This window comes from Mirounga angustirostris, unplaced genomic scaffold, assembly GCF_029215605.1.
Source record: "Mirounga angustirostris isolate CCGP_5_RB_7025 unplaced genomic scaffold, mMirAng1.0.hap1 SCAF_4, whole genome shotgun sequence".
Lineage (NCBI taxonomy): Eukaryota > Metazoa > Chordata > Mammalia > Carnivora > Phocidae > Mirounga > Mirounga angustirostris.
The window spans coordinates 17,250,462-17,275,587 of NW_026991712.1; the positions used below are offsets into that span (position 1 = coordinate 17,250,462).

The 25,126-nt window shown below is 42.4% G+C and overlaps 1 protein-coding gene and 1 pseudogene across 7 annotated transcripts in view; one reads left to right on the forward strand and one right to left on the reverse strand.

Moving 5' to 3' along the window:
- DERL1 (derlin 1) overlaps positions 1-25,126 on the forward strand; it is a 73,491-nt gene that overhangs the window by 3,751 nt on the left and 44,614 nt on the right. For 6 of the 7 annotated variants that reach the window (XM_064587939.1, XM_064587944.1, XM_064587941.1 and 3 more), the window contains exons 2-7: positions 7,805-7,916; positions 12,883-12,947; positions 13,960-13,986; positions 14,564-14,659; positions 16,443-16,495; positions 18,327-18,437. In XM_064587939.1, the coding sequence (XP_064444009.1) occupies positions 7,805-7,916; positions 12,883-12,947; positions 13,960-13,986; positions 14,564-14,659; positions 16,443-16,495; positions 18,327-18,437 (464 nt within the window). Of the gene's footprint in view, positions 1-7,804; positions 7,917-12,882; positions 12,948-13,959; positions 13,987-14,563; positions 14,660-16,442; positions 16,496-18,326; positions 18,438-21,764; positions 23,594-25,126 lie in introns of those variants that run through there. The other variant, XM_045895966.2, reaches the window with a different exon arrangement.
- Positions 3,115-5,725, reverse strand: LOC123858497 (rRNA-processing protein FCF1 homolog; annotated as a pseudogene).

Below are 25,126 nucleotides of genomic sequence, written 5' to 3' on the forward strand. Positions count from 1 at the left end.
TACTTGTTGGTTTGGAACTGCAAAATTTAAAATGTTATTTTCTTAGTTTGGGTAGGGGTGTTAAGACTCACTATGCTGTTGTCCAAAATTCCTAGTTCCTCACATTTCACACTCATCCATCAAGTAGTTCATAATGATGAAATGTCTTCGTGTGGGTCCTTGATCAGTTAGGAGAGAGGTGGTAATTTCTTGCAGCCCTGGTGGTTTCTGAGATGATGTCTCCTGGGGCCGCTGGTGTCTTTGGACAGAATAAGCTCGCCCCCTTACATGTGTATTGTACTTCTGTGTTAGCTCATTCAGCTCCCACAGGCATCCCGAGACAAGTATCACTGCAGTGGGTAGACAGCTGCAGATATGGTTTCTACTTCCGTGAGTCAAAGATAGTTCTGAGCTGTCTCGTTGAACTCCTTCGCATAGTATCTACCAAAATACACAGTTCAGTGTTTAGCAAACATTCTCGAGGGTGATTTCTTCCAAGTCAGTTATCTACTTTCCCTTAAAAGAGAAAGACCATGGGATTTCAAGTCGTTGAGTCATGGTTCCCCAGGCCTGGCTCAGACCCTTACTAGTTCTCTGCCCTTAGGCAAGTTACTTATCCTTTCTGAGGCTCAATTTTGTTAGCTAAGAGTGGGGATAGTTTAATACCATTCGAACTCTGATCTAACTCCATTGATTATAAGATGCTTCATCAACTAAATACAACTTTCTGGAGGGATGGGAGAGTAGAAATTCCATTAAATGAATATGTTGATTGTAAGCCACATCCTAGTTTTAGAAACACAAAATCAAGTGTCCTCAAATTGAGGAGGTATGTTCTCTACTTCATGCCGCTGTTATGTAAAATTCATAGAAAAATGCGAAGTGCCCAGTATATAGTTTGGTAAATAACCTATTCAAAAATAGTGCCCATTTTTATTTACTAGCCAATAATTCCTGCTATTATTGCTTTTTCTCTGTGGGCAGGAAGATTCTAATTTCATTTTGTCACCGAAATTGAAATGTAACTGCTGGATTATTATCCCATAGTTTGCCCCCTTAAAAGCATCCTGACCTTAGGTGAGAAGAGATGAACTCTCAATTTCAAAGATTTGTTTTCAGGAATCATGAGATGGCACCAGCCACATCTGTGATTTGGGCCTTGTGCTTATATTTTCCAAGCTTTTGCTTATGTTATCACCTTTAACCCTGATGACAGCAACACTAGCAAATTGATTTAAGAGTGTGTTGGGGATGGCTGAGTAATTAATATTCCATTATATATACATACACCGCATCTTCTTTATCCATGTGTTGATGGGCTTCTGGGCTCTTTCCATAGTTTGGCTTTGTGAACATTGCTGCCGTAAACATTGGGGTGCAGGTGCCCCTTCAGATCACTACATTTGTGTCTTTGGGGTAAATACCTTAAGGAGGGCACGAGATGTAATGAGCACTGGGTGTTATATAAGACTGATGAATCACTGACCTCTACCTCTGAAACTAATAATACACTATATGATAATTAATTGAATTAAATAATAAAGTTAAAAAAAAAGTGTAATGGGGAAGAGAGACCTATTACACATAACCCGGAAGGGACGTGAACTTGGTCTATAGGCTGAGCATAGAAGTAGCCTCAAGGTTTGGATTAGAGCTTTAGTGGCTAGGGTTTTGGTATGTACAGCTCTAAAAGCTTTCCTTAACAGCCCTGTCTACTTCAGACAGCTGTGCTATGGCCTGTAGATAAGGTTGCCATTAGATCATAGCTTTAACTTTTTATGGAATTATAGCATACAGGCAGTAAAGTGTATGTATTATATATTTATAAATTTTTAAAAACTGAATACCTGTATATGACCAGCACCCAGATCAAGACGGAGAACATGACCAATATCCCCCAAACCTTCCTACGGCTCCCTTCTGGTAACTACCCCCTCCAAGGGTAACTACTTTCTTGCCTTTTAGTATCGTAGATTATTTTTGCCATTTTTTTTTTTTTTTTACTTTACGTAAATGAAATCTTACAGTATGTACTCTTCTGTGTCTGGTTTCTTTTTTACAGTGTGTGTGAGTCTCCCCTATTGTTGCACATGGTTATAGATTACCATAGACCACCATCTGTTTACCCATTCTACTGATAATGGGCCTTTTGGATAGTTTCCAGTTTTGGCCATAATGAATAGTGTTGTGAACATTCCAGCACATGTCTTGGTGAACACAGGTATACGTTTCTGTTGAGTACATATCTAGGAGTAGAATGAATGGCTTCTTCGTCTTCTTTTTTTTTAATGCAATAATCACTGACATTTACTGAAAAATACTCAAATTGTGTCATGGACTATTCGATTTCATACCATCTTATCAGGCTTGTTTTGACGATTAGACAACGTATTTTATTTTTATTTTTATTTTTTTTAGATTTTATTTATTTATTTGAGAGAGTGAGAGAGAGCACAAGTGGGGAGGAGAGGGAGAAGCAGGCTCCCCGCAGAGCAAGGAGCCCGATGCGGAACTCGATCCCAGGACCCCGGGATCATGACCTGAGCCGAAGGCAGACGCTTAACCGACTGAGCCACCCAGGCGCCCTAGACAACGTATTTTAAAGAGGGAGCAAGGAAGGCACCAAATGGTTAGGTGCTGTGCCCAGCTCATACAGATAGTAACTGGTGGAATCAGGATTCGAACCCCACTAAGAATTACTCCACACTCTGTGGCCTTCCAATAAAACTTCCTTTCCTCACAGATTTGAAATACTACTTTGATAACACACCAACTTGCCATAAATATATCGGTCTGTTTATGGACTTTCTGTTCTATTTCAGTGATCTATTTGTCTATGCTTATACTACCTTGTGATTGTTTAAAATATCTGATCCTGTTATGCACCTTAATTAAAATTTTAATAAGCTCCTGTTGACCTCACAATCAAGTCCAAACCCTTTAGCATGTCATATAAGGCCCCCTGCCAGCCACCTCCTACTCTGGAGCCTCAGATGTGGGTACAGATCTCTTTCCCCTATGTTCTAGTTAGAAAAACCTTCTGGTAGATGTCTGACAGGCCAGGCAGTCATTCCATGTAACATCCATGTCTCCGTGCTTTTGTTTGTATGCTTCCTATGCCTCATTTTCTTTACTTCATATATTGGGCAAGCACCGATGGTTAGAAATGTATATGATCAGAACTCCAGGGATCTTCAGGATCCTTTGTTTAAGGTCTGGGTTAACTGTGGCCACAATGTAACACTTGTGCTGTGTTACTCTCTCTACTAGGCAGTCGTCTGCATAGGCTCCTTTGTCTGCATAGGCTCCTTTGTGTGTGTATGGTAATCGTTCAAATCTTGGATTGTTGGCAATCCTTAGAGCCACGCGATACTTTTACCCCAGTTTCACAGTTATACAAGGGATACACTTGGCATACAGACAGTCCATCATTGACTGTACCAAGTCAAGTTTGGCTTGAATGGAAAAGTTAAAGTTGGTATCAACCAGGATGTGGTAAGGTGGGTCCAGCTGTGTGTTATATTGGAAGAAGAAGCAGGAAGGATGTTGGGGGACTTCTCTTTCCTTGAGTGAACAGGGATCTTTCTTTTCTTTCTTTTTAGGTTTTAATCTATCCTTCTCTTTAAGCCTCTGGTCTTGGAGGGAGACTAAGCGTTCACTACATGGTCGCATACTTCCTTGCTTTCTTTTGCTTCCCCTTGTTCACGCCCCACTCTCGTTTCTCGAATGGATGGCTTCTAATAGCTCTTTTAAAGTCCACAATTGAACCTGAGTGCCTTTCGGTTGTTTGTCTTGCCTACCTAGGATGTCCAAAAAAAAACCAAACAAACAAAAAAACCCCACACTTAGCTAACATCAGCATTTGGCACATGGGTGCTCCCCCTCTTTCTTGTTTGGTGACCTGTGTAGAGTTTCTTAACTCCAAATCAATCAGCTCATACTGTTTCAGGAAAAATCTTTGTTTTTGGTACTTTAAAAACCCCACTTTAGACTCTGGGTAGCATTTGTGATGATTGCAGTAGCAGATTGTTTGGGAGATTTTTTAGTTCAAGGACGGCTGCAGCCCACTCTCTCAACAGAAGTTTTTGGACTAGTAACTGAAGAGCAATGTCTTCCCCCTTTCTTAAAGCCTTATATGCCACTGAAGATGTGGGCTTCTTGCTTTGAAGTGAGGAGCTCTGGGCAAATCACCTAAACTGTCATGAGGGCCCAGCTTTCATCATGAAAAAGTTGGGGTGCCATGGGGTGAAAAGGAGCTGCTCCCCTCCCCTCTTCTGCCTACAGGTCCTGTGCTCTTGGTGCTGCACTTGGCTGCCCATGATGGGATCTGTGAAGGCTTTCCAGGGTTGAAAAATGGGCCTCCACCCTCTCCCACGCCCTGAAAAGCAAGCCATTTTCTTATCCTAACTATTTACATATCAGAGGAAAGGAGGGGATTTAGCTAGGCACCTTCAGTGGGGATTTCAGAAGTGTATTACATTGTGTTTTTCTCAAGAGATCAGCTCTCTCCTGGTGTTTTTAAATTATAGTTTTAAAGTAATACAAAAATAATATTAAGTCTCTTAGATCATTGAAAGCCAAGTATAACTCAAGGGTAAGCTTAATGAACGGGGAAAAGAAGTAAGATATTTTGACAGACACTGATTTCCAAAGCACAGGTGCACACAGTGGCTAAAAATAGTGCCATGTCGTCAGTGTTAGTGAAAGATGTAGTCGGAAAAAACCAGGGTTTCGTTTCCAAAATCAGGCTCTGAGTAACTTACAGGAATATGGAGGTAGCTTAAAATGGGAATTCGTAAAAACCACGTCAGTGTGTGTCTCCTAAAAGATTATAATAATCATACAGCCACACATACCTTTTTTTTTTAACAAAGGACCTTTTTAATCCACTTTCTTAATTCCTACCTTTTACAAAATCTGGAAATAAGGAAGGTGGAGTCAGGGGGCAGACGTCATTGGGTAGATGAAGACACCAACGCAAAGGTCTAGACTTTTCCAAGGCCCCAGGGCTATGTAAGGGCTAAGGCCAGGGCTTGCTTGCTTCTGGTTTTTGCTCAGTGCTTTTCATAAGCAGGGAGAATCAGGCTTATGCAAGTATAGTAGTACTTAAAATGTTTACTACTTGTAATTATTCCTCATAATAATGATATCACTTGTGAGAGACATTGTAAAAAAAACTAAGGGTTTTGTGTCATAAACTCTGGAGTCAAGCTGTCTGGGATAAAATTCTAGCTCCACCACTTACTAGCTATTATTTAACCTTTTCTCATTCTATTTCTTCAACTATAAAATCTATCTCCTGAGTCATTGCATGTAAATGACTAGAAGAGCACACTTTTTTTTAACCACTAATCAAAATAGGGCACGTATTAGTAGATCATTCCCCTTTTACGGATGGATGTTGAGGCTCAGGAGTGAGAGCTCGTAAGCCAGGACTTACAGCCACGCCTTCTCAGATCACTTCCAGTGTTCTTTCTATTAAACTCTACTGTATCTATGATGAAGTTGTGAATGAATCAAAATGAGTTTCAACCTATTTTGTTTTACTGGTTTAATACGGGGTTCTTGGAAAGTCACTCTTGGGTATCCCACAAAGTGCGTTTTCTTCCAAAGGGAATTGAGCTGTGAGGGTTACATTCCTGCACTTGGAGAATGTAACTGGGCAGCTCGGTGTCTGGCCAGGCGCCACAGCTAATATCCTCTGTTCCAGCCACACCCAAATTGTCAGCAGTACCTGTTCGTTCATTGTGCTCTTGCAGTTCTTTCGGACTTTGTATTTGTTTTTCCGAGACCAAATTTCCCCTCCCTTGGGATCACTCTTTTGCTTCTTTGGACAACCCGCTACTGGAGAGCTCCTTGATGCAGGGGTCGTGTCCTTGATGCTTGGGTAGTAAGGCCAAAGCCAGCATCATGCTGGTATTTCCTATGGTCTAGGAAGGTCATCTACTTTAACCACGGTTACTTAACATCGTTCTGGGAGTACTAGCCAGTGAATTAGACAAGAATGGAATAAGATTCAAAATTTTATTCACAGATGGAGTTGTATACTTAGAAAGCCCAAGAGGCTCAGTTTTCCAATATTACAAACAATAAGGTAACTCAGCTAATATTACAAACAATAAGATAATTCAGCTTTGATGGTTGGGTATATACAAAACCAATAAAAGCTATGAAAGACTTCTTCCTGGTTGGGAATTGTATCACACTGATATCATAAAGATGCCGGTTCTAGTTCTTTTAGGAAAATAAAATTTCGAGACCAGCCAAGAAAATTAAGACAAACGTAGAAGAAAAATCGGAGAGGGATTATTTAATCATGTAACTTTACCAGATATTGTAACGTACTGTAAGACTAGAAATTGAAATAGTTTGATATTGATATAGGAATTCAATTCCAAACAGGATAGCACTTTAATATAATAAGAGACTTTACTACAAAAGGAAATATATGAGGAAAGTAGCTTTTCACATCAATGGAGAAAGTATGGGTTACTCTGTAAATGGGATTGGGAAAGCTGAGGGGCCATCTAGAAAAAGAAGTCAGATCTCTTCCTCACTCCTGAGATGAACGGGGAATGTGTTACAGTGAAACTGTGAACACTTTAATATTCTTAGAGTGGAGAAGTAGCTTGTGAGCAGGATACGTGATGGATACATTTGCCTCCATTAAAGGAACACTTCTACATTTCAAAATATGGCAAGAATACCATCAAAGCATAGATTTAATGACAGACCAGAAAATATTTGCAACAATGAGAAAGGGGAATTTCCGTAATACATAAAGAAATGCAAATCTAGCAGAAAAATGAAGAAAGGAAATGGCTAAAGTTTCAAAAACATAATTGGTAAATATAGAATACACTAAATGGTGAGCGCGTGGAGGCAAGACAGGCATTAATCTACATTTTAGGAGAAAGTGTAAGTCGGTTAAATATTTTTGTAGGCATTTGGCAGTGTCTACCAAAATTAAACTCAACTGTCTATTAATTTAGCAGTTTAACTCACAGGATTTTATCCTACATGTACGTGTATAAAGAAGATAATCAAGAATAGGCATTGTGGCATTGTAACAGTGTAAATGAATTTTGGACATTCACATAAAAGGAATACTAGAAAGCCAGCAAAAATATTTTGTCAAGGGAATGAAACAAGGTATAGAACTGTGTAATGGGAGGCAGGATGAAAAGGGAGGAACAGTAACACATAATATTATTTGTTGAAAGAAATACAAGAAACAGATCATTGTTGCTGAAGGGAATTGGGAGATGGGGGTCAGGAGGGAGACTGTAGACCCTTCTGTAATTTTTTTTGGGGGGGGGGAGTTAATATTGTGAAGTCATATATCCATATTGCCTAAATAGCACAGGGATTTGAATACAAACATTTCTGTTTTACTTCTACCTTTTGAATATGACAGTTTTTGGGAAGGCTTGTCATCCCAGTATATTCTTTTTCCTACGTAGAGATATTACTGTCCTGTTGGAAATTGTCTTTATAGTTCAATTTTGACGGGCTTAGCTGTATGCCTTATCCCAGTAAAGACTAACCATGCATGCACTTCTATAGTATTGATTTTTTTCAACTTGGCTAGAAGTATTTATTGCTTATATTATAATATTTTATTCTGTCGATTTGCAAATTGATATGATTGTAGCTGATGAGAGCTCTTCTTCAGTTTTCTTGAATTATATTGGTGGTGTCCCTTTGGTAGCCATCATCACAGAGGAGAATGTTTTGTGAGGATGCATTTTGTTTAGTTAAAAAAAAAAAAAAAATTAACCAGGCTTAGAGAAACTAACGGCTGTGTCTATTTCAATCTGGACAGATTTGGAGGCCAATCACTGCCACCTTTTATTTCCCTGTGGGTCCAGGAACTGGATTTCTTTATTTGGTCAATTTATATTTCTTATATCAGTATTCTACACGACTTGAAACAGGTATGTTATCCATAGTTGTTTTAAGATTTGTTTCTGATTAATTTACCAGTTCGTGTTTACGTATTGGAAGAATTTTGAGGGCAGTTGGCTTAGGAAATGGCATAATGATGGCAAATGCTCAGAAAGTCGGACCGATGCTAGGACTCTCCTAGGCGCTTAGATGACTTGATTTGTAATCCCTACAACATCATGAGGCATAAGTAACAGTGTCACCATTTTATCAGTGAAAAAGTAGAAGACCAGAGCTTTACACATCTTGTCCACACCTTGTCTCTTCGTGGCTGAGCTGTGTGCCTCTCACTTAAATTTGACATCTCATGTCTGTCACGTGGCGGTCCTTGTCCTTTAATGCACCATTTTGTTTGAACTGTATACATCTCCCAGATTGGGGTTGTAAAATACGCCTTTATACTATGAAAGCCTTGTTCTCTGTGATCGAATCACTCACTTGTAAAATACATAGCTGGGATTTAATAATATGGTAGTTTATCAGATATGACTACCCATATGATGTCATGGATAAGCTTTTTTACAAAAATCTTTTCTTAGAAGTTTCTTTGTGAATTTTTACTTACTTCCTTTGTATAATACCTTATGTGCTGTTCTGAGTTGCTTATACTGAGCAGCCATAAAGTGAGGCGCTGTGTCAAAACATGAACATAATTTCGTTAAGCCTAAATGATTTTGAAAAGGTTGGCTGACTCCAGAGACTTTATAAACCCACTGGCTGTTAGCTCAGGATAGAGAATTCTGAACCACCCTTAAATCTAAGTCAGTTTGAGAATTGTGAATCAACCTCATAACTGCAGGGAAGTAGAAGGATGGGCATTTGGTGTCAAACGTGATTTTTCCTTAAATTGGCATTTGTACAAGGTGCGTTTAAAAAGGAAAATCATTATATTAATACAAAGTGTCCGGTCATTGACTGTTACCACTGGAAGGGACCTAGCCCATCCCCTTTTTCAGGGAGGTGAAATGTCTGGGCAGAGCCAAAACTGACAAGGAGGATTCTCACCACCACATCTCGGTTTGGTCCTTAAAGCCCCCAGAATACGTGATTTTTATTCTCCCCTGTCCCAGTTGGGCCTGATAATGATGCTGACTTGCTTCGCATTCTACTCCTCCGATATAATTTCATTGAGGGTTAAGCTGTTGGAGTAATTTTGTTTTTACATCAGTAGTAAACTCTAAGTGTGGATGACTCATGACCGGCTTTTAAACATTTGGTTGTGGAAAAATTTCAAACATACACAAAAGTAGTGAGAAAGGTGAATGAACCTTTGTTTTCCTTTTCATTGAGATACAATTCACATAACAAAAAAATGACAGTTTTAACCATTTTAAGGTGTACAGTTCTGTGGTCTTTTTTTTTTTTTTTTAAAGATTTTATTTATTTGAGAGAGAGAGTGAGCATGAGCAGGGGGAAAGGCAAAGGGAAAGGGAGAAGCAGGTTCCCTGCTGAGCAGGGAGCCCGAAGTGGGGCTTGATCCCAAGACCCTGAGACCATAACCTGAGTTGAAGGCAGACGTTTAACCTCTGAGTCACCCAGGCGCCCCAGTTCCTTGGTCTTTAGTCTGTTTGCAGTGTTATACAACCATCACTACTATCTAATTCAAGACGTGTTCATCAACCCCCCAAAACCCAAAGCAGTTACTCTCCATCCCCTACCCCCCTTTCTCCAAGCTCCTGGCAAGCTCTGAACTACTTTCTGTGCATATGGGTTTGACTATTTGACACATTTTATGAGTCCTTCTGTGACTGACTACATTCACTTAGTAGAATGTTTTCAGGGTTTGTCCATGTTGTAGTGTGTGTCTGCATGTCTACATGAACTCCCTTTTAACTATAGCTCACCTTTAAAAAAAAAAAAAAGTATTTATTTAAGTAATCTCTATAGCCAACATGGGGCTCGAACTCAGGACTCAGAGATCAGGAGTCGCATGCTCCACCAACTGAACCAGCCAGGCGCCCCTACCTTCTCACCTTTAACAGTGATCTCATCGCTGGTCTTATTTGATCTCTATTCATGTCTGTGCCCGTACCCCTGATTATTTGAAGCAAATGCCAGACATGATAGCGTTTCATCAGTAAATATTTTAATATTCACCTCTGAAACCCAAGGACTTAAAAAATGATCGTAATACTGTTATGAAATGTAAATTACAATAATTTCATGACCACATTTTGTTTGTAAATTGTTTTCTCTTGGTTACTTGATATCTTGGACCCCATTTACCCTTCCCTACTATCTAGTCAGGTAATATAACTAATTTGTAATACCTGAATAACACTTAAGATCGATCTGCAGGATTATTAGCCCATTGATCTCTTTTGTCTGCTTTAATTCTTATGTTCCCCCCCTTCCCTACTAGCCAGTCACAGAGCATTTTGAAGTTCTAGAGCCGAGAGGCATTTTTAAAAGTTTTATTGACCCCTAATTCAAATGTTATCCAGTTCCACCCATTTAAAGTGTATAATCTGGTGAGTGTTCATAGAGTTGTGCAGTCATTATTACAATTAATTTTAGAATATTTTATCACCACAGAAAGAAACCCTGTACCCATCAACAGCCACTCCCCATTTCTATTCAACCTTATCTTCCCCTTAAGCTTTTATGCAACCACTAATTTACTCTTGCCTTTTTAGATTTGCCTCTTCTGGACATTTCCTTTTTTTTTTTTTTTTTTTAAGATTTTTTTTATTTTTTCATTTGAGACACAGAGATACAGAGAGAGCATGAGCAGGGGGAGAGGCAGAGGGAGAGGGAGAAGCAGACTACCCGCTGAGCCAGGAGCCCGATGTGGGGCTCGATCCCAGGACCATGGGATCACGACCTGAGCCGAAGGCAGACGCTTAACCCATCTGAGCCACCCAGGCGCCCCTGGACAGTTCTTACAGAAGGAATCATGCAATATGTGACTGGCTTCTTTCACTTAGCGTAGTGTTTTCAAGGTTCTTTCATGTAGCATTCCTTTTTATTGCCAAATAAGACCCCATTGTACGGAATTATCATTATCACGTTTTGTTTTTCCATCCATCAGTTGATGGATGTTTGACTTGTTTTCATTTTTCACTGTTATGAATAAGGCTGCTATGAACATTCATGTCAAGAGGAACTTTTGAGGCCTGTCCTTTTAAAATAAGATTTCACAGACAAGAAAACAATGGTCTGGAGAGGTGGTGACGTGCCCTGAAGGTCATAAAGCTGTTTGAGATAACACAGCTAGGACTGGAGCCCAGGTTCGCTGATCCCCAGTCTTCTCTGCACCATACAGCCTCATGTTAACATCCTGACAAAATGCTTGCCACCTGCACATTTTCCTCCCTGACTCAATTAAGTATACAGCAGTGTTGGCTTATTTATAAGGCTTCTGATTTGAACAGGAAGACTGCAGTTTGAGACCAGTGATTTTGTAAATTTCCAGTTGCAAACTTGTCAAATAATACAGTACTGTAGTTTATGTGATTACAACAGTTAAAGTATTCAATCCAAAGAATCCTTAGAAATCATAAAGCCAGTGGGGTGCCTGGCTGGTTTAGTGGGTAGAGTGTGCGACTCTTGATCTCAGGGTCGTGAGTTTAAGCCCCACCTTGGTCGTTTATTTTAAAAAAACACAAACAAATCACAAAGCCGAAACCAAAGCAAAAGAAGCACAACTATTACTAAAATTCAGAAGTGTTATTAGAATTTCACCTCTGATTCATCCATAGGGATCCCCTACCATTAAGCATACTTAACACTGGGGCTAAAGTGTGCCTTTGAGATACCAGGGGAGAAACTGGGGAAAGAAGGAGAGACTTCTGCTAGAAACTTGTTTTATTATTTTTATTTTTTATTCTCTTAAGATTTAAAATTTTTTTTATTTATTAGAGAGAGCTAGTGTGACCTTACAGTCATTTGTTTCTTATCTCTACCTCTTTTCTAGTCTTCCAGCTGAAGGCATGAGGAACCACTCTGAGAAGGGAGAGCCAGACCAGTGTTGATTATTCTGTCCAGAACTGAGACAGAGTCTGGTATATGGTGTAGTAACAAAGGCACTAGACTAGTAATTAGAGTTCACCCTGCTTCTAACAAGCCATGTGACTCTGGTCATGCAACTTTTGTCCTCATCTGTAGAAAGGGGGTCTTTCCTTTCTACCTCCCAGAAGGTGAAGAGTCAGAGGCTATGGGAAGGTTTGGCTGTGGCCCCATTCCTCCTCTCCTTCAGCATCGTTTTCCCTTGCTAGAATGTAAGCTGGAAGGAGATCGGATCTTCTCGGAAAGCTCAGTGTCAGACCCAGTGGTAGTATGTGTGTGTATCTATAACAACAACAGTAGGAACCTCCCAGCAGAGTCATGCTGGAGGAGTCACGATGGTAGGCAAGGCAGATGGGCTCCTCCCACATCAGAGCTTATGGTGTAGTGGAGGGGGAAAGGATTACCCGGGTGATCACAGATGTGTTGACAGGTCATGAGGAGAGCCAGGAAAGAGAGGCCGACTGGTTGGGAGGTCTTCAGGGGGTGGGATCGCAGATAGATGCCTGTGGAACTGACTCTCCTCCCCATGGGTCTTTTAGCCTGCGGTGGTTGGGGAGCATGTTCCTTACTGGAATTCAGTTAGGAGAACACAGATTAGCCTTGCTCAGTTGACTCTAGTTCAGGGCTCTGTTGAGGACATGGTTTTATATATTTTTTTAATTTATTTTTAAAGATTGTATTTTTAAGTACTCTCTGCACCCAGCATGTGGCTTGAACCCACAACCCGAGGTCAAGAGTCGCACACTCTACCGCTCTACCGGCTGAGCCAGCCAGGTGGCCCCGGGCATGGTTTTAGATGTTTTAAAAAATTTTCTTTTGCTTGAGAGGAGAAATTTAAAAATATTCTCATGTTGGCTTTCTCTGTAACTTTTTGAAGTATTTCTCTACATAGGAGTCACTTTGTTCTGAAATTCTGAACCATGACATTTGGCTTATTTTTGTTTCTAGGAGCTTTTGATGGGAGGCCGGCAGACTATTTATTCATGCTCCTCTTTAACTGGATTTGCATCGTGGTATCCTTTAGTCTGTTGTTTGGGGCCAGAAATAAACCATTATTTGCAGGTTTGGGGAAGTAGACAGTATTCTATACAACAGTTCAAATTATAGTATTTGCATCTTTGTTTGCTACAGTTAATAATTACGAATAATTAAAGTTCATTTTTAAAGCTGTAGTAAATCACAGAGCCCTTGAGTGATGGCGTTCTCTTGCCATTGTGGGGTTTTCCAAATTTGGTTGAATTTTACTGCTATTCCTCTTCTTGTTCCCAGTTCTGTGTTCTCATGTGTGACAGCTTGTTGACTGCAGCACAAAGATTCCGTGCCATGAAACTGCTTTTGGAATCTGTGCTCCTTCTCAGAAAATTAATTTACGACCAGCATCCCTTTCTGACTTCGCCGCTGCCCTTGTCTTTGGGGCCTACACGGTAACTCGGTCCCTCTGTAAGGCCCCGGTTCTGGGAAAGGACCTGCTCGGCTCTCTTCCAGCTGCGGACCTGTGCAGATGGTGAGGGCAGCAGAGCGGGCATGATGGCTCAGTCTGTGCCCAGTTGGTGAGTTTTAACATTGCTCTGGGGCTTAGCTGCCATTGAAGCTTGGCCAGGAGCCAGGGCATGAGGCACTTTGGATGCCCTTTCCCCTCCTTTAAGGGAAGGCAAAAAAAAAAAATTGTTCTGGACCTCAACTATGCTATGGAGCCCTGGGTATGAGTAGAATCCTTAATTTGTTTCTGGGCACAGGTATCTCCATCTTCCAGTTGAAGATGAGATGCTAAAACGCAGGGCAAGGCAAAGAGGACGCAACGGGGCCGACTGAGTCATATGCCAGAGGAGTTCACTTCTTGCATTTCCTTGTCATCATATAACAGAATATTCATAATGGAGATTATTAGATATTTTTGTGTTCTGGGATGTTTTAAACAACCTGAACTCTAGAAAAGGGTTTTCTTTCAGAACACAGGAATGAAATGAACTGATACGAGGTGCACAATGCTTTGTTTGTCTCTGATCTTTAACTTTATAAACCAAGATTACTGGCTTAGCGATGGATATGCAGGTAAGTGTCCCTTGAAACTATTTGCCCTTTTATGTGTTTCAGATTTACAATTAATGGCCTTTGAGAGAAGCTTAGATTGCATTAATCCTGTGGTTAATTACGTGGCATTTTGAAATTATAGAATTATAACAACTTTTGTTTTGAACATCTTACATGAATTATCTAAACCGTTACTTTCCTTGCTCATTTCAGGCTTCTTTGTTACGTTTGTGCATTGAGAGTGATGGTTCTCTAGTATTTTCTATGCATTATGTGGATATGTATTTTTTTTAATTGAGAATATATAGTAAGTAAGGTTTTACTGCCTACTTTTTTCAAATAACCAAGCTTGACCCTGATATTTCTGAATGCACCTAAAGTAATTGTATTTTATTCCAGGATTTTGTAGCATGCATTGTATAATTGATTAACTGAAAGGATCAGTTTGTAATTCTGATGATTGAATTTCTTTTTGGTTTTTGAATAGCCATATGAGAATTTGTTTGTAGGGGAGAGGTTAAAAAAAAAAAAAGATTCCTGCTGAGCCTGTTTTAAGTGCCTCTGGAGCCTTGTCTTTACATGTTGACTTCTTTTGCAGTTGCTGATGATTCCTCTGATCATGTCAGTACTCTATGTCTGGGCCCAGCTGAACAGAGACATGATTGTATCATTTTGGTTTGGAACACGATTTAAGGTACTTTCACGTAGTTGGAAAAATTTCCTTTTCATTTGTCTCGGCAAAATCCCTCTTCAGCTCAGAGATGCACTTTCTGACTCGTGCAGTAGAGGTCACTGCAGAGCAGTGTACCATAGGCAGGCCCCCTCTCCCCTGCTCAGTCCCCTTGCCTGTCTTTAGCCAACCTGAAATCCTTTGCTGACTATTCCACTCCCTCTGTGCTTCAGGCCCCTCAGGCATGTGACCCTGAGCAATCTCATGTCTGTGTGTGTGATAGAGAGGGGGAAGGAAAGATACTAATGGGGAGCAGTCTCTCTTTTTTTTTTTAAGATTTTATTTATTTATTCATGAGAGACAGAGAGAGAGAGAGAGGCAGAGGGAGAAGCAGGCTCCCAAGGAGCAGGGAGCCCGATGCGGGACTCGATCCCAGGACCCTGGGATCATGACCTGAGCCGAAGGCAGACACTTAACCATCCAAGCCACCCAGGCACCCTGGGGAGCAGTCTCTTAAAATCTGTTCTTATCATTCCCTGTTAACGTATTTTATACTTTAGCTAAAACAGTTTTTGTCCCCAAACACTTCCCTTAGTGCCTTCGCTCACAGTTTTCCACCAGTAACATCTTTTTTATTTTCTTCCTCTTGTAAATCCTACCTGTTCTTCATTTGAGTTGGGACTGAACATACTTCCCGGTCTCCTGCCTGGAATTAGTCTTGCCTTTGGGCTCTGCAATATGTTATGTTTCTCTTATAGTACTTACCTCATTCTGCCTTCAAGTTCTTTATATACAACCCTTTCTTTACTTGTTCATGAAGTTCCTTGCAGCTTCCTTAGCTCTTTTTTTTTTCTTAAAGATTTTATTTATTTATTTGAGAGAGAGAATGAGAGAGAGAGAGCACATGAGAGGGGGGAGGATCAGAGGGAGAAGCAGACCCCCTGCTGAGCAAGGAGCCCGATATGGGACTCGATCCTGGGACTCCAGGATCATGACCTGAGCCGAAGGCATTTGCTTAACCAACTGAGCCACCCAAGCGCCCGCAGCTTCCTTAGCTCTTGGTATGATGTGTTGAATCCGGTCTGGTCAGAGGCTCAAATGTTGAATTCGGCTGGAGAGCTTTCTCATTGGGGAGAGTATTAGTTCAGGGCATCAGTGTGTAATGAGATAAAAATTCAGAGTAATTTTGTGAAATATGCAAAAGAGGAACCTAAAAGGATGGGGTATTTTTAGTTCGTAGGTAGCAGTTTCCTAGTTGGAGTCTTAATGTGGTTCTGTTATGGGTCATGTTTTCATCAGCGTCCATAGGACACCCATTTCCTTTGTGAAACTCTGTTAATATTCACTCAGAGGGGCATGTATTGTATCTGACCCTGGGCAAAGTACTTTGTCTCTCCAGTTACTAATACATGAATAAGTATAATTTTATTTTTTTAAAGATTTATTTATTTATTTTAGATAGAGCATGAGATGCAAGTTGGGAGGGGGGCAGAGGGAGAGGGAGAATCTCAAGCAGACTCCCCACTGAGCACGCGGAGCTCAATCCCATGACCCTGAGATCATGACCTGAGCCAGAACCAAAGAGTCAGACACTTAACTGCATCACCCAGGCGCCTCTGAATAAGTATAATTTTAGATAGGAAGTTTTAAGTACAATAATGCTAGATTGGTTTGAGAAATTTTTGCAGTGACTTTCCAAAGGATTTATATAAAGCTCTTATCAGTATATCTTTACCCATTCCAGCCTCCTAGCAGCTGTATCCTTTTTAGGTGTGGTTATTCATGTTTGTGTGTATTTTTTTCCTAGGCCTGTTATTTACCTTGGGTTATCCTTGGATTCAACTATATCATCGGAGGCTCGTAAGTGATAGTAGATTTACTTAATAGGAAACAAATCCTTAGAAGACTTCCATTATTGTTTATCTTCCTTCTCTAATCTTTATAAACTTTAAAGAAGTTCAACATTGATGTATTGGGACCTTATACTTAGGAAATACAGTTGACCCTTGAACAATGGGGGCTAGGGGTATCAAGCTCCTGCATAGTTGGGAATTAGTGTATATTCTTTAACTCTCCCAAAACTTAACTGCTAATAGTCTCCTGCTGACCAAAGCTTTACTGATACCATAAACAGTCAATTAACGCATTTGGTAAGTTATAGTGTATTACATGTATTATATACTGCATTTTTAGAATAAGGTAAGTTAGAGAAAAGAAAATATTATTAAAATCTTAGGAAGAGAAAAATACATTTACAGAACTGTACTATATTAATGAAAAAACTCCATATACAAGTGGGCCCACACAGTTCAGCTCTGTGTTCAAGGATCAACTGTAATTTCATTTTGATGTAACTGATTAAATTGCAGGGCTTTAAGCACATTTAGCATTGAATGATTGTTATTTTGTTAGCTCATCGTTAGGTACTGTGTACTTCCATTTATGTGTTTTTGAATAAATATTTCTGGATTCATTGTCCAGATTGAGCAAACAAGGAACTAATTTAATTTGTGTCTGAGCTTGACTCCTCTAAGAACTATGCGTAAAATTACTATGTTTTTTATCCTTGAGGCATTTCCAGGATGCCTTGAAGACTGCTCGCCAGTCATCGAAATGCAAATTCTCAGATGGGAAGTAGTTTTGTAAGTGGTTTGATAGTACAGAAGTTTTAGCCAAATAGGCTCAGATTTCTAGCCTGGAATTGGACCTGAGAGGAAAACCTTCAGTGCATCCAGTCAGAATTTTAAAAGGAAGATATCAAGATGCAACTGTTCTGTGAACTCCCACTTCCTATGCTACAAAATACTTCAAATGTTTTAACAGATTTTAATAGTACCAGTTCTTAATATGTCTGACATAGCTACTCTGTGTGGTCCTAACGTCTGCCGTGTAGTGATAGAAATGAGGGAATTGAGCAAACAGACTCTGTTTCGAGCTTAGCAAGTTCTGAGCGTGGTACAGCCGCCCCGCCGCCCGGAAGGGCAGAGTCTGGGAGTAGCTGCAAATGTTGATTTGTCCCTGACGGGACGCCTGTGGCAGGAGAAGACACAGAAGGATACGTGATAGTAGGAGTGGATCTATAAAACCTTGAAGTGGCTTGTATGTAAGCCCTGGGAAAACCGAAGGTCAATGTTTATTTTAGGATTACAAGGCGAAGGTCAGCTGTACGAAGTGATCTCTGATCTCTGTGATGTCTTAGACTCAAGGATGCAGGAAGCGAGGGAGAAGTGTGTGGCTCCAGGAGTGGGGAAACGTGTTCCCTGCCGCCTCCCCCCCCCCCCCGCTCCAGAAGGGTGCCCATGCTTCTCTCTTGCCACCCTTCCGATTTGCCCAGGGTTTGCAAACACGGTATTTATGACTGAAGCGGTCAGAAGCTTGCTTTGCAACTTTCCGACTCTAGAGGCAGGAAGTAGCAAAAACGATATTTGGAGGATGAGCTGGGGCTTGAAAGAGCTGTCAGAGGGCAGCTGGTCTCGCAGAGCACAGAGCCCCGCAGGACCGATTTCCCCTCCCCTCGGAATACCTTTGCCGCGCAGACTACAAAAGGGCTCATTGTGGGGCTGTCACAGGCTCCCGGGGACCAGAAACTGGCTGCCAGGAGGGCTCTCTTCCCTGGCCTACTGGGTACAATTGGCTACATCTCACTTGACTGCTTGAAGGGCTTCAGACTAATTTGGCTCTTTGTTTGCAGGGTAATCAATGAGCTAATTGGAAATCTTGTTGGACATCTTTATTTCTTCCTAATGTTCAGATACCCGATGGACTTGGGAGGAAGAAATTTTCTTTCCACGCCTCAGTTTTTGTAAGTGTTTTTTTGGTTTTGTTTGTTTTCTCATGGAACAGCCATGTTACTGCCGTGTCTCAAGCGTCCTCCTCAGAACTCCACAAGGGGTAGCATTTACGTCTTTGGCGGGTGGAGAAATGTGAGCCAACAGACTGGCTCTGGTCACACAGTCCCGGGAAGCCAGGGATCAAAGTCACGGCTCGGTCGTCGCCGTGGAGCCCTTCCAGCTGGGGGCTGCTGCTGACTCACGGCAGGTGACACTGGGCACAGAGTAGCTCGGATGGGCAGGCGGGGCACTGTGCGAGGCTCCGGTGTGGGCCGCCGTGCGCCAGCATCAGTTTTATGCAAGATTTGGCCAGAGAAGAGGCAAAGGGGTTCAGTTAACCCATTGGTTAGCAATTTCAGATCTTTTTCTGTGAGCTATTATAGAACAGAAAATTTGGGGGACTTTTCAGAGTGAAAGTGAGAAACTTGAGGTTCATATAGTCCAAGCACCCAGGGAGTGTGTGCTGGCTCTTTGTCTGCTTTTAGGGTCCACTCAAGTGAGGAGGCTAGGGGCACTGATTTGGTTCTGAGACAGAACCAAATCCCCTTCCCCTCATCTGTCAGTTTTGATCATCGGGGTGGACGCGGGGGGAGTGACTTAATAAAACCTCCGAGCTTCACCTTGCAAATCTGTAAGTTGAGGGGCTGCCCTGTCTCCCACCACTGCAGGTGGTAAGGTCCGCTGTTGGCCACGGGTTGGTGGGTGTCCGATAGATAAGAGCTCTTAGCTTTGTTCCTAACGTTGGGACTGGGGTGGGGTTTTACGAGCCAGAAGAGGTGCTGACACACTGAAGCATGAAAGTAGCTGGCCATTCTGTCAGGGAAGCAAAAGACAGTTGAAGAAGGGACCAGTGAAATCGCCATCCGGGTGTCCCAGCCTGCCCGGCGACCGCGCCTGATCCCCAGAACCCTTCCACACATCTTGCTCATTTTTAACATTTTGCGGTTCGTCATTCTTCCGAGGGGTCAATGAGAGCAGTAAAACTTGAGGAGGCCCCTTCTCCCCCCACCACCTTTGTCAGTCAGGGGTAGGTTTTTGAAAGCCTTCTTCTGTGAAATATAACATACAAACAGAAGTACACTGTTATTTATTTTTTTTTTTTAAGTGCATAGAAAGAAACTTGTTTGTCTTCTGAGCCTTGAGTTGCCTTCAGGCTAAAAAAACAAATGACCAGTCTGCTTTCTAATTATCAAAGGACACGATAACAGCAGGTTTGGATTTTTGATCTAGGTTTATCAAGTCAGACGGCAGATGCATCAATTAAAAAAAACCAACTTGGTCCTCTGGTGGGTAGCCAGCAGTTCTTTTACTTTAAATGGCCCTATTTCTGACTTACCGGCTTGGAGATCTTTCTCAATTGCAGGCAACAAAGTATATGAGGTTCTAGTGGCAAAATCCAGGGCACACTGGGGCCTGCCTTCCATTTGAGCGTTCTCTGTTGGTGGAAAAGCCCTTCTGTTAAATTTTGCATAAAGATCAGATGACAAAATGTAGCTCTTTGCAAAAGCAGTAACTGCTTTGAAATTACCATAAATTTTTGTTGATTGTGTATAATTGGGTGTCTTTTTGTACTAATTACTTGCATTTAATTTCACTATCCGTTTAAGCAGTGGAGATGGCTTCCATATTGTCTTATAGTACGAAGCAAAGCAAGACCGCCCTTTTTAAGTGTTCTATTTTATTATACACTTGGGAGGAATATTATTGTACCGAACATCAGGGATATTGAGAAATCAGGAGTTGGAAATACATTTTGATTTAAAGACAAAGCTGTGTTTGTTTAAAAGAGAAGATGGGAGTTCTAGAATTCTAAGATCGCTGTTCTGCATTCCAGTTAGAAAAGTCGATCCTCTTCTGCACGCAGTTATTTTTCTGTTTGAAAGGGGTTCATTGTCTGGTTTTGGCGGGAACACGAAGGCGTCAGGGATGATGTAAACAAATGAGGACTCCAGTCACAAACTGCTGTCACCTGAACGGTGCCCCGTGTGTCCCCTCAGCTGCAGCTCAAGGCCTGTAGTGCAGGGAGTGGTGCAGGTACCAGCTCTGGAGCCAGGCTGCCTGGTTTGAATCCTGACCGTCAGTCTTGCCTTGGTTTTCTCATTTCTAAAATGGGATACTAATAATAGTCCCTGCCCCATAGGGTTGTGGTGAAGAGGAGGTGAATTTATGCACAGGTAGCACCCGCCATACGATATGGTCGTGCTCGGCCGGCTCTTTGCTGCGGGCAAGTCAGCGCTCATCGGTTGCTCTTGGTGCCATAAGGGGTTTGAGCAGGGGTGTCGGGTAGTAGAGTCTCTGCCTTGAGGCACAATTGTAAACATTAGGATCTAAGTGGAATAGGTTTGGTTTTGGTTTTTTTTTTAAGACTTTATTTATAATTTATTAGAGAGTGCTTGTGCACCAGCGGGGGGAGGGGCAGAGGGAGAAGCAGGCTCCCCACTGAGCAGGGAGCCCGATGCGGGACTCGATCCCAGGACCCTGGGATCCTGACCTGAGCCGAAGGCAGCCGCTTCACCGACTGAACCACTAAGTGGAGTAAGTTTAAACGCATTCTCAGTTTACTAAGAGTCAAGGGAGGGCAAAACGCTAGAGAGCACAGACCTGGGTGTAAGTTTTCCTGGCTGTTCTGTGATTCTTGGTTTATTAATCTGTCAGGTGGGAAATGGGGTGTGCCCGTTGTGGGCTTCAGCTCTCACACCATCTTGGAGATGGAAAGAATGCTGTCGGAGGGGAGATAAAGAATTCACATGAAAAACCTACCCCAGACTCCAACACAGAGTGGGCATCTCCAGTCCCCCTTGGGGACGCGGCTGGGAGATGTCCTGTGGGCCTCGACACACAGGCTGCAGATTTGTCTTTTGCACGTGCATTTGTTTTGTATGCTTTGATCCAGTTTGATCCATATTTAGATACGTCAAAATGCTATATATAGGTGGCTCTTTCTGATTGTTGGGCTTGTGGGAGTAATATTTTTGTTTCCATACTGTTCTGCATGAATTACTTTTGTAACCAGAAAACAAATTTTTTTAGAGTGTGAATTTGGCTGGAAATGGAGTAAATTTAAGGAACCCGAAAAGTGAGTACCGCCTGCGGCCAGGGCATTGAGCGAAGTGCTGAAAAGGCAGAGTTAAGTAAGCCCTTGTCCCTGGCCTTCCATTGGCCGGACTAATATAATAGAGTGAGACAGATGCCATGGGGACAGCAAGAAAGGAAGATGCACTGAATGGTCGGATCACTTCATGGAAGTGATTGTGTTGTTTCTCTCCCTTTGCTCCCCCCCCCCCCCCCCACGACTCCAGGTACCGCTGGCTGCCCAGCAGGAGAGGAGGGGTGTCAGGATTCGGTGTGCCCCCCGCTAGCATGAGGCGAGCTGCGGACCAGAACGGCGGAGGCGGGAGACATAACTGGGGACAGGGCTTTCGGCTTGGGGACCAGTGAAGGAGCGGCCTCGGGCCGGCCCACCAGCCACTCCGCTCAGATGAAGTTTCCTCCCAGTGCTGGGTGTGCTTAACAACCAAGTTCTAGCAAATGCTGTTGGACCCGACCCACACTGAATGTAGTCTTTCAGTACAAGACACAATTTTTTAAATCCTGAAGAAAAATATAAGTGTTCCTCAAGTTTCGTGATTCTCATTCAAGTCCTTAGTGCTACGAAGAACAAATACCGACTGTGCAAATTTCAGAACTGACTATATTTTTTTGGTGTCTTCTCTTCCTTTTCCTTCTGAATAATGGGTTTTGACAGGTCCCAGTCTGCTGGCGCCAAGCAGGGCGTGTGGGGTTGGGTCACCAAACCCTTGACAAAGGGACTCTTACCTCTTTCTCGCACACACGCCTCCCTCCTCCTTTTCCCAACCCCCGCATTTGCAGCTAGAGGAGGTTGTCCATAAAATGGTTCTGCCTGTGACAAGCTCTCTTATTTATTGACTTCTGCCAAGGCTTGGTCACAAAGAACTTGTCTACCATGTTCCCCCCTTTGGTGGCAGAACTGTAACAATAGGGGAGAAGACTGGACCAGCGGATGGAGAGCTTCGTCAGCTTTTGGAATTGCTGTGACCTGATGTCAGGTGCAGCCATTTGCCACCTCTACCGATGTTTCTTATAAAAAAAAGCGCCACTGTGTCAGCCAGGGCCACAGATTGGTGTCAGCGAGGCATGAGGGCGGTTGCTAGGCATTTTTTTTTTCCTTAAGTGAAGTGATGAAAACTATAGTGGAGCTGCAGGGGGGCTAGGTGTGAACTGTGGTGGGCATGATCCCTTTGCATCTCGTGTAGGGCATACTGGTTTTGTGTGGACCCAGAGTAGTTTGGATTGTGTTGTGCTAAAAGTTCCAAATTGCATTTGCCACAGGGAGTTGCTCTCTTTGAGAGACACCTGGGCATTGATCACATTTCATTCTCCTTCTAGATACATGTTCATTGAATAGTGGAGAGGAGAACCTTATACCCTATTTAAATTGTCTGTTTCCCACCCCCCTCCGCTCCCCTTTTAATGGCCACGTGCTTCATTTAATCATGAGGAAGGTAAGCTGCTCTGTACAGAGATCATATCTTAAGAGCTAATACAAGCGCATCTAGGTGAATCCCGTAACTTTGGGTTGTAATGGCTTTAGAATCATTTTGTGTTTGAGGGTCTTTTTTTTGAGCCGTGAATGTGCAAGTCACGAATGTACGTCAGACCAGCGTAAATACCCACAACTTCTTTTTCATAGGTGGGCTTTTCCCATCAGAGTTAGGCTTATCCCCCAATAAAGTTTTTTGAAGGCTTTGGTGTTTCACAGTTTCTTATTTTATGTTTTTAGTCTGAATGCAGCCACAGGAGCATGCTCGTGTTGAGTGGCCGCCATACTTGGAGTCCGCTCGAAAGGCTTTGAACATTTTGATTGGTTTCTTCTCAGGAAACTTTGTGCTCTAACAGTATGACTCTACTTTGCCCCACCCTTAAGCGGTAGCGATGTGTGTTCTCCCAGGAAGTGGGGACTTGAAAACAGCTCGTTTTTAACAAAAGTTTGTGGGTACCTCTCCGTATTTAATTTATACGGTAAGATGGGAAGCGGAGAGAATCTGAACCTTAACTGTCGTCTGTTTTTGCTGTTGACCTGTGGCCACAATAAAAATTTACTTGTAAACTTTTAGAAGCCATTATTCCTGTGATGTCGCACGCGCACTCACCATACAGGGGCGGAAACTGTGCGTGTGAGAAGGTTCTCATGGTAAGTGAGCTCGACGCTCTTGGATGCCCTCTTGACACCTCACCTGCCTGCTAGCGGAAGCTTTGGTAAGGGTTACAGGTACTCTTCAGAATACCTGTGGTCAAGGCAAAACGTTCACTAAATTCTTCTCAGACACATTTAGGGAGCTGATAATTTTGTCTGGGTGACCTGTCTTTTGGGGATAATTTCAGCTAAGCGAGCTATTTGAGATTTGACTTGGTGAGGCAAGACATGCCAGTGGATTCTCTTAATGAGTGAAATAAAAATCCCTATTTTGTATAAAGAACTCCCCTTTTGTAACCAAGCCTTTTTATTGGTAAAACTTGTAAATTAAAATGTACAACTTGACGGTTGCCTGCCTTAAGTTTCCACGTACCTACTCGGCTGCCTCTTTTAGATATGACGTAATTTTTGGAACCCGTCCTCTCTCGGGCATTTAGGAGTAGCCAGGATTTGTTGCTCTTCCAGTGACACAGCCTGTTTAATACCTACTTCTGTTCACATCTCGGGGAATATCTGTAGGATTCATTCCTGGAAGCGGAATCTCTGGGTTTTGATTTTAGCAACCATCGAGTTAGGAGTCCTATCCAGTTGTGGTGTGCTTTATGGCATTTCTGTAGCCCATGGGTCCGACTCCTGGAACCTTGCAGAAGGAGTTTAATCCCCTTGCCATAGAAGAACCTAGAGACTAGAAGGCAGGTGCCATGACCTTAGTGGGCCTTTTTTTTCTTGAGCATGAACCATCCACATTTGTATGCCAGGCCTTGGGCCCTCTTCATTCATCACAAGGTGGGGTGACGAGCAGGAGCAGTGCTGCACCCCTCTCCTGGTATTGGAGAAATTCCAGAAAGAAAGGAATGATCCTGCTTATTTCAGGGGACAGCATATCACCAGTATCCCCGTGTTCTAAGCTGCCTTTGAGTAACACTGACCGAGTAGGCGATGCTGGTTGCCAGCGCTTCATTCATGGCAACTCTGTTTCTGAGGTCCCTTCCCCTTTAAAATTCTCAGCATTAACTTAATAGCAAAGCTTCACCTTGGGAAGAATCTAATCCTCTCTGTTTGGATTTCACACTGTTAGGATCTCGGAAGGCGGGGCGGAGAAAACGTGCTTCTTGCCAGTTGACTTGTTTGCTCTCCAGAGTGTCACTGGGGTTAGGGGAGAGGATCATGTCATGTAGTTCCTTACATGTATGGTGAAAGCCCAGAACAGTTTTCCACACGATCCCCTTACCCTCCCAACTTCGGTAGGGGAGAATCCTGTTTTCAGCAGCATACCTGGGTCCCGGATGTGCCAGGTATCTCTCTGCCTCATGCAACGTAAGCCTCCAATCTATGCTTTCCAGTCTGCCTGTCCCGGAAAGTCACTTGGGATTTTTTAAGGGCGCACGTTTCTTGCATCGCTGTCATTCTGCACGTTTTTAAAGTTTCTGCTATTCAGCTGGGTTT